Source organism: Megascapheus bottae, chromosome 30 (assembly GCF_031878675.1).
Source record: "Megascapheus bottae isolate mThoBot1 chromosome 30, mThoBot2.hap1, whole genome shotgun sequence".
Taxonomy (NCBI): domain Eukaryota; kingdom Metazoa; phylum Chordata; class Mammalia; order Rodentia; family Geomyidae; genus Megascapheus; species Megascapheus bottae.
Window position 1 is genome coordinate 6,844,524 of NC_143538.1, and position 11,735 is coordinate 6,856,258.

General features: G+C 42.9%; 1 protein-coding gene and 1 long non-coding RNA gene across 3 annotated transcripts in view; one reads left to right on the plus strand and one right to left on the minus strand.

Moving 5' to 3' along the window:
• The window catches only part of LOC150044365 (uncharacterized), a 38,830-nt gene extending 27,238 nt beyond the window's left edge, over nt 1-11,592 (minus strand). The window contains exons 1-3 of one of the 2 annotated variants that reach the window (XR_016533202.1): nt 11,511-11,592; nt 7,548-7,686; nt 3,290-3,492 (exon numbers count right to left, since the gene is read on the minus strand). This is a non-coding gene — a long non-coding RNA (uncharacterized LOC150044365). The remainder of the gene's footprint in view (nt 1-3,289; nt 3,493-7,547; nt 7,687-11,510) is intronic. The other variant, XR_016533203.1, reaches the window with a different exon arrangement.
• Nucleotides 1,347-3,792, plus strand: LOC150044366 (ral guanine nucleotide dissociation stimulator-like). Its single transcript, XM_090321682.1, has 4 exons — nt 1,347-1,574; nt 2,345-2,392; nt 2,818-3,026; nt 3,269-3,792. The coding sequence occupies exons 1-4, from the start codon at nt 1,456-1,458 to the stop codon at nt 3,439-3,441; spliced, it is 549 nt and encodes a 182-aa protein (XP_090177808.1). The 5' UTR covers nt 1,347-1,455; the 3' UTR covers nt 3,442-3,792.
• Nucleotides 11,593-11,735: the final 143 nt, after the last annotated feature.

Below are 11,735 nucleotides of genomic sequence, written 5' to 3' on the forward strand. Positions count from 1 at the left end.
AAACTTTAAATAGGTATTGATTTACTTGGTCCCATGTTCCTTTGCTGAAGTATGTCTGTGCATTTGTCTACTAGTCTGATCTGACAGTATTGTTTTACAATCACTTCCTTTGATTTTTTTTCATCCTTAAGATTTTAAATTAGTTGCAGCACATACTATCCAATGGGCTTTTCAATATGAGAAAAGTGTCTTTTCTATCAAACTAGATTGTTTCTTGTTTTGTTAGAATTGTTTTTCTTGTATTAATCAGGTGGCTTGATCTTTGTTGATTGTATTCTAGTTATATTCTTTACTATCTAGTTATATTCTTTCTTTCTTGGGCACTTTAATAAGACATCCTGTTAGAAGATCCTTGAATTTTTGTTACATCCTCTTCATTAAAACACATCCTTAAACAGAATGTGAAGCTGAGCCCGGCCAGGTTCAGGGAAAAGAGGTAAGGTGTAATGAGTTAGGCAGCTGGCCTGTTCTCTGAATGCTTGCCAGATTTTTAGCTGATGGCCTACCCACCCCTTTGCACAAGTAAACATTGCCTGAGTTCTTTTCCAGTTGGGGTCCTTATTCCTACAGGGCATGCTAACATCCCAAGCAAGGTAAAACAGGTATTTAAGGATTTTACACCAAACAATATCCTAAGACACAGATATTAGAATAAAGGCCAGGTAACAGCTGATGTGGCAAAGGGACCATGACATGCAAAATGACTTATCAAGGATCCTAGAAATGGTAAGAAAGCTTGGCTCTGTCTCCTTTTAACTGAAATTCTGCTATATGCCAGTCCTGCCAGAGGATGGTAAGATTGAACAAGATGTGCTGTGAACTGTGACCTTATGGGAAAACGATGATGAGGGAGTGGGAATTTTGGCAGCTGTTGAATCCTTTGCAGGGGTCTTGTGTGAGGAAGGGGCTCAGGTAAGGGGAATTGGGGAAGGTGACCCTACACCTTTAAGGATGGGGCCAACCGAACACGGAATCCGGGTAGCCAGGCAACAACATTCCAGATCAACAGGAGCCAGCTCACTTGGCTAGCAATCCTGAAGAAAGAGGATGTTCTCCTGCTGCTTGCCAAGATCCCACTACTCAGGTCTCAGGAAATCCCGCAGTGGTCGCTGGGTCAGTGCTCACCCCCGACTCCAGCGCCTCAGGGAGTTTTTCCATAGGAATACAAATTGCACGAATGTTGTACCAGAGCAAGTAAACTCTACCCAGGTAATTTATCTCACTGCCATCCCAGTAAACCCTAGAACCCTCAGGAACTTGTAGGTTGCCAGTTAATAATGGTAATTTTGTGTCTTTTAAACTTCATTTGATCATACTGAGTCAATTTAAAGGGGGCTACTATCTCCATCTCTGAACAACCTCTCCTTGATCCCACCTCAGGAGGAAAAGGTGTCAGTCCCAATCCAGGACAAACCTCATATAGTGACCACTCTGGAGCCAGGGGTGCTGGAGAAGATGGTAAACCTCCTGGTACCTCTCCACCATCAGAAGGATCCCTTCTTCGTGCCAGCCTTCCTGTGTACTTACAGAAGGTTTACCACAACAGGGCAAGTCTTGGATCTTCTGTTTAACAGGTGAGTGCCATATCAAAACTAAAGTGATGTTATCACCCTCCTTGCTAACTGTAGAAAACATTCTACCTTGTTTGCTTCAATCTGATCTTCTCCACCTAAAGTAGGATGAGACCAGGCAGTGCCTTCCCAAGCTTGTTCCTTTGAAATGGGCTGCCCAGGACCATAGGTCCCTTGGAGGGAACAGTTTACTTCCTTAAACACAGGACTCTGGCTAAAGGAATTTGTTTGGTCAGACATGGGCCTTGAGCTCAGGGCCTGACCGCTGTCCTTGGGCTTTCTCAAGGCTAGATCTCTGCCACTTAAGCCCCAGTACCAGCTTTTTCTGTGTATGTGGTAGTGAGAAATTGAACCCGGGTCTTCATGAATGGTAGGCAAGCACTCTACCCCTAGGCCAACCTCCTGGCCTGGAGATCATTTTTTGAACCCCTATGATGCTACATTTTCCCTAAGTTAGCAAGGTTCCCAGAACAATCTACAAGGCCCCTGATGAATTTTAGCCAGAGCAAAGGCTATAGAGTAGGGGTGGACTGGGGGCTGGCCCTATGTCTACTGAGCCATCAGAGAAGGACCACTGCACAAATGTATGAAGCATGTACATTGGAGAGGCACATTCCAAGTCCCTCAGTGTAAAATTCAGGGAATTGTATGCATAAACCTCTCAACCTTCCAAAATTTACATTCCCATACTAGATTTAGTCAGCCCACATAAATAATCTCATAGATCAGAAAAGAGGATGATGAGAACATTACCTCTTCCTCTCTTTCCACAGATATGCACATTTCCAACATAACTGCGAGGAGGATGAACTAGTAAAGAAGTAAGTGGAATTTGGCACAAACGGAATGGCTCTCCTTAGTGAATGGTCTAAATATTTGGGTTTGGGATAGAAGGCGGGAAACTTATGATGTGACTTGAGCTTTATCTGTAGACAGGGACGCAGCTGTAAAAGAGGGGGATTTTGGAGTCCCAGGGAGCAGAGCAGAAAATGTAGGATGAAGGCTCCATGGAGAAACAATCCTATAGTATGGAATCCTAGCAAGGATTAATGAGAAGCTAATTCCAATGGGTGTCACAGGGGAGCTGAAGAGACCCTTCTCCTCACATGCATCTCCTCCCTCTTTCCAACATGCAAATCTATACATGGGCAGTCCCTTCACGGAATATCTCCCAACCAGGGGCTATGGAGGGGCTCAGTAAGGAGAGAGCAGGCTCTCACTCTGCTTCCCATCCTACTGCACATAGCACCCTGTGTTCCATGCTTGCCATGTGGCTGGACCAATACCCTGAGGATTTCTGCCAGTCCAAGGACCTGACCAACCTGAATAAGCTGCTGGCCTATGCACTGCTCCACATGCCCTCCTCAGACCTGGCAGTTCGAGGACACCTCCTCCTCACCCAGCTGCAAGACCAGGAGACCAAAGAGATAGTCACAAAGGCAGAAGATTCCTTAGGTAAGTGCAGGGGAACATGGGAGTAGGGATGGTGCCCCATGGGATGAGAATCCCAGGATGGCCAGTAACTACTAGTAAAACCCAGTCAGGGAAGATGTCCTGCGTATTCCCAGACTACTCTCCGTGTGAAGACTCTCAAGCACAGGCACTCATTATCAACACCTACACTCTCCTTGAAGGTTCAGTCCCATCTTAGTTTCTACAGCTCCCTCCATAAATATTACATCTATTTCCATCCTTAGCTCTGGGGCTGCACACGGCACCTGCTCCTGAGATCAGGACAGAGGATGCATCCGTGATGGCAGCAGATGTGGTACTGGAATCAGTGGCTTCCCTAGCTGCAGAAGAAGGTCTGGTGCCTCCACAGGACTCTGTGCCCCACATGATGGTAGTACAGTATGTGTCCTCAGTGTAAGGACCTCAACACCTTCTGCCTCCATTGGGCCTCCTGAAGGTTGTCACCCACCTGGAATAGAAAAAAAAACCACCCAGTTATAAAAGCTGCCTAAACTATGTCAAATCAACCCACCTATAATTGTGAAGCATTGGAAAGTATTCATAATGCATCTATGGCTGAGTATATTTTCTGTGGAAATCCCACTGTCCACCTAACAGAAGCTTCCTTCTTGTTCTTTCCTTCCCCAGAGGAAATACATTTCACTTTTCTGGTTATTTTATCAGTGTTGGTACATTATTTAAATTATAGACTTTTAATAAAATTTCACTTTTTCTAAGATGTGTAATTTTGGAGTTCTAAATCTACTTTCCATTTTCTACAGCAATATAGTGGCTAAGCAAACTCTCAGTCTCCTAGCAGAGCACTTGGATCTGAAGTAGAACAAGACAGTGAACTGGAAGTTGTGAGAGAGAAGCTGTTAAACTAACAGGGTATAGTAAATGCCCAGAGTGTGGCAAGGAATCTGGGCAATATAGCAATGCTGTCATGTGCCAATATGGGGCCTCTAATGTTTAGGGACACAAGAAGTATCAGAGCATAAGCTTTGGGCCAAGAATGTGTCCTGGTTGACCTTGGTTCTCTTCATCTATCAACTGTGATAAGATCCCCCTGTCTGGGAAGCAAACAAATATAATGACATGGGAAACCTCTGCCAGTACTGATTGTCTACATGTACACAAGTATATGTACACACACCCATTTGTATTGTACAAATACATAATTGAAAATTTCAAGAAGATAATTGTAATTATATTCATTAGAATAATATAATTTACAATTTCATATTTTAAATTTTGTATTAAATGTTCAGTAGCATTTTATCCTTAGATGTTCACAGCAATGAAATCATTCATGAGGATTTTTTTTTGTGGGCCATGGGGCTTGAACTCTGCCTGGGTTCTGTCCCTGAGCTCTTCAGCTTAAGGCTACCACCCTACCCCTAGGCCTGGGCGTTGTCCCAGAGCTCTTCAGCTCAAGGCTACAGCTCTACCCTTGAGCCAAGCCTCATTTCCATTTTCTAGGGGTTAATTGGAGATAAGAGCCTCAGGTTCTTTTGTGCCCAGGCTGGCTTTGAACTTTGATCCTCAGATCTCAGCCTCCTAAGTAGCTAGGATTACAGGCGTGAGCCAACACCCCTCTCCCTCTGTCCCCCCCCCCCCAGTGCCTGCTTGGCTCATGAGGACTTTTTTTTTGCCAGTCCTGGGCTTGAGCTCAGGGCCTGAGCACTGTCCTTGGACTTTTCTCAAGGCTAGAGCTCTACCACTTGAGCCTCAGCACCACTTCCGGCTTTTTTCTATGTATGTGGTACCGAGGAATCGAACCCGGGTCTTCATGCATGCTAGGCAAGCACTTTAACCACTAGGCCAAACTCCCGGCCCTCATGAGGACTTTTTTAAAGGCTCATTCAAGTTGAGGTGCTTTGTGAATGGGTTAGTAGGATTTCTATATATGTATTTGTGAGAATGGCCCAGAAATTCATCTACTGTCCTTTACTGTTCATCACCACTAAATTGACTCTGACTCCTGTCTTCCTGGGCATGTGAGATGATCTTAATCTCATAAGGAACAATCAATGAGGACAGGACTTTGCATAAGACATAAATTTGGCTGCCTTGTAAATGAGGACATTATTGGATTGGTACACTCAACTTACGTCTGTAATAAATACTTGTTTACCTAAACTAAAAGTGCAATGTGAGCTGGGGCATGGTGGCTCACACCTATAATCCTAGCTACTCAGGAGGCTCAGATCTGAGGATCGTGGTTCAAAACTAGCCTAAGCACTAAAGAACAGGATACTCTCATCTCCAATTAACCACTAAAAAATGAAGTGGTGCTGTGGCTCAATGGGTAGGGTGGTAGCTTTGAGCTGAAAGTTCAGGGATAATGCCCAGGCCCAGAGTTCAAGCTCCATGACCGGCAAAAAACAACAACAAAAAAACCCCAAAAAACTGTCCTGTCAAATATTCTGCCTCTTAGGCCACATGATCTGGCATATTCAATGGAACCTGAGGTGGAAAGTAGCAATGTTTTTAAGGGCTTCTTGCAAGCCTGTCATAAATTAATCTCTTAGGATATTACAGCACCTCCCTGCCATCCTCTGAAAATAACTACTACACTCTTTGAAGAAATGGCTTTTGTACTGAAACTGGGCTTTAGCAGAGAACAAATGCTTAAACGTGGGCTGCCCATTAACCATATGACCTAAGACCCTTGTGAGTTTGGTGATATTTCACCATCTAACTTATAAACTTAGGCAGGAATAACTATGCTCCATAATTAAGTAGAAGTGATTTATACAAGACTAGGCCTAAGTTCAGGTTCTGAAGATAGAGACCAAAATTCTTACTCCATCTCTTTCCCCGTTTTACCAATGGCCTTATAAGAATTTCCTTTCAAAACAGATAACAGACACAGACATGTTCAGGCAGGATTACAAATATCTGCACTTGATATTCAGTCATCACTTGGAAGTGGACTGCTGGAGGATTTTCTCTCCTCTTCAGATACCTTTGAATGCAGGTGTGAACATAAATCCTCCCTAATGGGCACAAGCCACGTCCATGTATTTAGCTAATTTTTGGTTGAAAAATACTGGATAGTCTTGCCTAGCAAGTGTAAGGCACAAGGTGCTGGTTTTGCATTCAGAATGAGTTTTGATGAAGAATAAAGTTAAACCAGGCACAGGTGGCTCACACAGGTATTCTAGCTACTCAGGAGGTTGATATACAGGAACCCTGTTCAAAGCCAGTCTATAAAACTCTTAGCTCCAATTAACCACCACACAGAATCCAGAAGTGGAATTGTGGCTCAAGGATTGCCTCCAGGCTCTGAGTTCAAGCCTTAGGAAAGGACTAAAAAAATGAAGGACTGGGCTATGGTGGCTCAGAGACAGTGCCCAGGCCTTCAGTCAAGCTCCAAGATCACTACCACCACCACCAACAACAACAACAAAGAATGGAAATTTGCATAATCATTTCACATAATAAGTACTTGCTGGAGGTAAAAAGAAAACTGCATTGCTAATACAAAGAGAAAGTTGAAAATATTAACTATGATTTTTTTTGTTTGGATGAAGGGATACTGGCTCTTGAACTCTGTTCATTAGCTTTCTTTGCTGGTGCTCTACCACTTGATCAACAGCTCCACTTCTGGAGTTATGGTGATTCATTTTTGATGACAAACTCATATTTTCCTGCATGCACTGGCCTTAATCTGTGATCCTCAGATCTCAGCCTTCTGATTAGTCATGTATGATTTCTATCCACTTTCAAAGTCAGGAATGTAATTATTCCTGGAAGTATAAGGACATTTCTACATGCTCAGTTCCCTTAATCTTTACCAAAATATTATGTCCCTTTAAAATCAAAACATTACATGGGAAGAAAGAATAATAGATGATAGAGCATAGGCATTTAAGAGATGTTGACTTATACTAGAAAAAAAAATTAGATAATAGACTATATTTAATTCACATCTATCGCAAATGCTCCTCAATGGGCTTGTGTATTGTTTTTGTTTATATCAGTCCTGGTGCAAGTCCAGGGCCTTGGGGGCTATCTCTGAGGATTTTTTTTTTCTCAAAGCTAGCACACTTCCACTTGAGCCACATTTCTATTACTGGCATTTTTCTGGTTAATTTGAGATAAGAGTCTTAGAAACTTTCCAGTCTGCTCTGGCTTTCAACAGTGATCCTCAGTTGTCAGCCTCCTGAGTTGCTAGGATGAAAGTTGGGAGCTTTGGGTGTCCAGCTTACAGGACAACAATGTGAGGAGCCAAACATTTCCACAGGGGCTTAGACTGTGACTATGCCTTCCTCCTTTTTAACATTGGACATCTTTGAGTATAAAGCAAGAAGCAGGTACTAAATCTCAGCTATGACATCACAGCCTCAAGAAAAACATGAAGACATTTATCAAACCCTGCACTGCTGGCTTCCCTTGGAAATTTCAGCTCCTGTCTCTATAAGCACCAGAAAGCATGGAAGAACTGACTCTTAGTTGTCTGAATTACAGCTTATCCCAGGCCTTAGATTTCTCTATCACAATATCTCCCACTCTTACCTGGGAAACAAGCTCTTCTTGAATGGAAGGAATACTTTTCTGGAAAACCAATCAAATGGATTTCACAGCTTCTCTGCATAGGCACTTCCTGTAGAAATTCCTGGAGATTTACTGATTTTCTGGCAATAAACATCTGTACCTGCATGATCACAAAGACACTGATTGAGTCTAGGGGATAATAAATTAATCTGCTTAATGCCAATCATCAGGAATCTGGACCCTTTAGGAACTTTTGACTTACCCACTCATTTGCATGGACTCTGGGCATATTTGACCTCATAGTAAGGTATGTGTGTCAAAATAGCCTTGAGCTACTAAAATAGCTACGCTTTCTTTAGTTATTCCATTTCCAAAACTTATAAGAAGAAAAAAATCATGAAGTGTCAGAAATGTAGCCTAGTGGTAAAGTGCTTCCCTACCATTCATGAAGCCCTGGGTTTGATTCTTTGATACCAGAAAAAGCCAGAAGTGGGTCTGTGCCCCAAGGGTAGAGTGACTTGAGAAAGCTCAAAGATAGTGCTCAGGCCCTGAGTTTATATACCATGACTGGCAAAAAAAATCATGAAATGTCCCTAGCCCACCAATTTGTATTTTCAGGTAGGAGCAAAGACAAAATACCACAAGGATACAACATGTTATTTCATTTTCTTCTGTTTTTGTGTTGTACTGTTATAGATGGAACCAAGGATCTCATGCTTTTTCTGTGCATGTGGTACTGGGCAATCAAACCCAGGGCTTTGTGCATGCTAAGCTAGCAGCCTACCACTAAGCCACACTCCTAGCTCAGAAGATACACTCTTGAAATCTTTGCTTCCTTTATTTTTTATTTATTTATTTTTTGCCAGTCCTGGGCTTGAGCTCAGGGCCTGAGCACTGTCCTTGGACTTTCACAAGCCTAGAGCTCTACCACTTGAGCCTCAGCACCACTTCCGGCTTTTTTTCTATGTATGTGGTACGGAGGAATCAAACCTGGGTAGTTGTGCATGCTAGGCAAGCACTCTACCACTAGGCCAAACTCCTGGTCCCTCTTTGCTTCCTTTATAAGAGGCAAGACAGTTATAAATTTCCCAAGGGAAAAAAATCACCAAATCCAAAATCTTAGCTGATTCAGAACACAGCCATAACACATCAAGCACCCAAATTTTCTACAAGATTTGCTTTGGTAGCACTTGAAATTTGGGGGTCAATCTAGCTTAACAATTCTCAAACAACAAATAAAAACACATTCAATGGGTTGAGACTGTGGCGGGTGGAAGTGCTTGCCTGGCATGCCTGAAGCTCTGGCTTCAATTCCTTAGCACCACATACACAGAAAAATCTGGAAGTGGTGCTGTGGATCAAGTGGTAGAGCACTAGCCTTGAGAAAGCTCAAGGATAGTGCCTAGACCCTGAGTTTAAGCCCCAGGAATGGCAAAAAAAAAACCCAAAACAGAAAAACAGAGTATGCATCAAAACCACTCAGAGGAGTATGAAACCCTTGTGCCATTCACAGACTGAGTGAGATGCAGAATCTGTTTTTATTGCAAGGTGCTCCAATGTGGGCGTTATACAGTAAAGCACGGCCTCTGGAGACAGAGGCATTGGAAAGTATGTGCTGACAGGAACAAAGAGCTCACATACAGAGATGAGACTTTTTTGAGAAGGCTCATCTCATCCTGTCAATCAGTTGCAATGATGTCATACAGCTGTTCTCTTTCTAAACTAAAAGGTCTGCTATTGGCTCTAAATCTGTTTTGGTGACCTAACAGAATGTTTCCAAGTAGGAACAAAATCTCAGCCAAATGGCAAGAGAAGGAAAGCTGGCAATGTCTGTACAGTGTGGTTGCCACCTGTTACCAATAACAGAAGAGAAGGAACACTTGTGTGGAGTGTAAGCTTCAGCACAGGGAAGAGGGAGTGAAGCACCGAGAAATATTCTTCTCTATGAGGACTTACTGACTTGATCATAAAGCCTATATAGAGAAATACAGAAATACATATATAGATGATTAATCAATAGAAAGATAAGATAGATAACATGGATAAATAAAGTTAAGACTTGAGTTCCTGAAATCAGACAGTGCCACACAAACTCAATTGCTCTCAGATTTATAAAGCAATGCAAAACATAATCAGGACATAATTTTGTCTGCACTATAAATGCAATTAGGATCCATGATCATAGATGCATTTTTCTGTGTATGGAGTACTAGGATTTGAACTCGGGGCCTTGTACTTTTTTTTTTTTACCACTCAAGGCTGTTCTTCTGCCAGTTGAGCTTCACTTTTACTCTCAGCTTTTGTCTTGATAAACAGAATTTCATAAACTTTTCTGTCTGAGCTATATTCAAACTTCAATCCTCAGATTTCAGTCTTCTGAGTAGACAGGATTACAGGAATGAGTCACCAGTGCCCAGCCCACAGATACAAAATTCAACTCTGTCACTGTTTGGAGAAAATGTCATTCATTTGCATAGATATCTTCTTTTCCCCCCACTGGGTTGCTGCTACCTGGAAACACACCCATCCCATGCCAAATTCAACAGGTAATAAGACAGGGCCATATACAAGGCAGTGAAATTTGATCAACGTTGGATGAAAGTGGAAGGCTAGCACTCTACCACTTGAGCCATCGCGCCACTTCTGGCTTTTTGGTTTTGTCCAGGGGCTTAAACTCAGGGCCCAGGTATAGTCCTGAATTTCTTTTTGCTAAAGGATAGTGTCTACCATTTGAGCCATAGAACCACTTCTGGTTTTTTATTCTGAGAAGTTTATTGAATATAGTGGTATCAAAGATTTATCTGTACTTGCTGGCTTCCAACTGCAATCCCCAGAACTCAGCCTTGTGAGCTGATAGGGTTATAGGATTGAGCCAATGTAGACTGATGCTACTTTTAACTTTTTGTCATTATTTGGAGTTAAGAATCTCACTGACTTTTTACCTGGGCTGGCTTAGAAATCAAATCCTTAGCTGTCAGCTTCATATGTAGCTAGGATTACTGGTTTAAACCACCAATACCTGGCTCATTAAGTATTTATGACATAATTAGGTGTCTGTTGTAAGAAAATGAGTTTAAAAGCCATGAATTGGAGTGAGAACAGACTACAAGAAAATCTACATAGAAAGTAATCAATTTCATATGTGTTGTTAAAGGTAAATTATTAGTTCACAGCCACCAGCATCTGTCAACAGTATGTGTTAAGTTGGAAGAACCAGTTTATAGCCAGACAGAAGTAGCACACATCTATAGTTTTAGAAATTCAGAAAGAAGTGCTATAAGAAATGTGGTTCAAAAGCACCTCTGGTTGAAAAATAAGGGAGACTCCTGTTCACTGTTTATGAAAAAATAATACAGCAAAAAAGATGGGAGTTCCTGTGTTCCTCAAATGATACTTTTTTTTGGTGGGTCATGGGGCTTGAACCCTTGAGCTCAAGGATACCGCCCTATCCCTAGGCCTTGTCCCTGAGCTCTTCAGCTCAAGGATACCGCCCTACTCTTGAGCCAGGCCCCACTTCCCATTTTCTAGAGGTTAACTGGAGATAAAAGAGTCTCACGTCCTTTTGTGTCCCTGCTGGCTTTGAGCCGTGATCCTCAGATCTCAGCCTCCTGAGTAGCTAGGATGACAGGCGTGAGGCACCCCGCCCAGCTCACATCATACATTTTCAGTCTGGATCAAAAAGGCTGATAATGAAAGGCTGGGAATCTGGCTTAGTGGTGGACTGTTTGCCTGGAATGCATGAAGCCCTGAGTTCTATTCCTCAGTACCATGTACACAGAAAAAAAAAAAAGGCCAGAAGTGGTGCTGTGGCTCAGGTACAGTGTCCAGGCCCTTAGGGACCAAGACAGGCAAAAACAAACGCAAAAAAAAACTAGAGGTGAATGTGGTTTTGAAATAAATTCCTATCCTGATGGAGTGACTTGAATAAAACAATTCTGAAGTATGTTTTCCACGCCCGGCATGGGCTGTTCGGGAAACTATTACCATACAAGAATTCCATCACCCTGTCCTTCGCGCGGCTTCCAAGCTCGGCGGGCGGTCCCAGGAAGGTCTGCATCTAGGAGCCGCACACCGGAACTGCGTCATCACTCCGCGCTCCCGCCGCCTGTGCTCCCCGGAAGCCAAGATGTCACCCTGTGTACGGCGGCCTGCAGGGGCCTAAACTCCTAAGGTCCGCCCTGCCGGCCGGAACTGTAATAGACGTTGCGT

Bases quoted from the DNA above. Each gene is read 5' to 3' on its own strand.
- LOC150044366 (XM_090321682.1), top strand. From the start codon at position 1,456: ATGGTAAACCTCCTGGTACCTCTCCACCATCAGAAGGATCCCTTCTTC. The intron at 2,393-2,817 runs GTAAGTGGAATT...TACTGCACATAG, and splicing joins GAGGATGAACTAGTAAAGAA to CACCCTGTGTTCCATGCTTG. The intron at 3,027-3,268 runs GTAAGTGCAGGG...TTCCATCCTTAG, and splicing joins AAAGGCAGAAGATTCCTTAG to CTCTGGGGCTGCACACGGCA.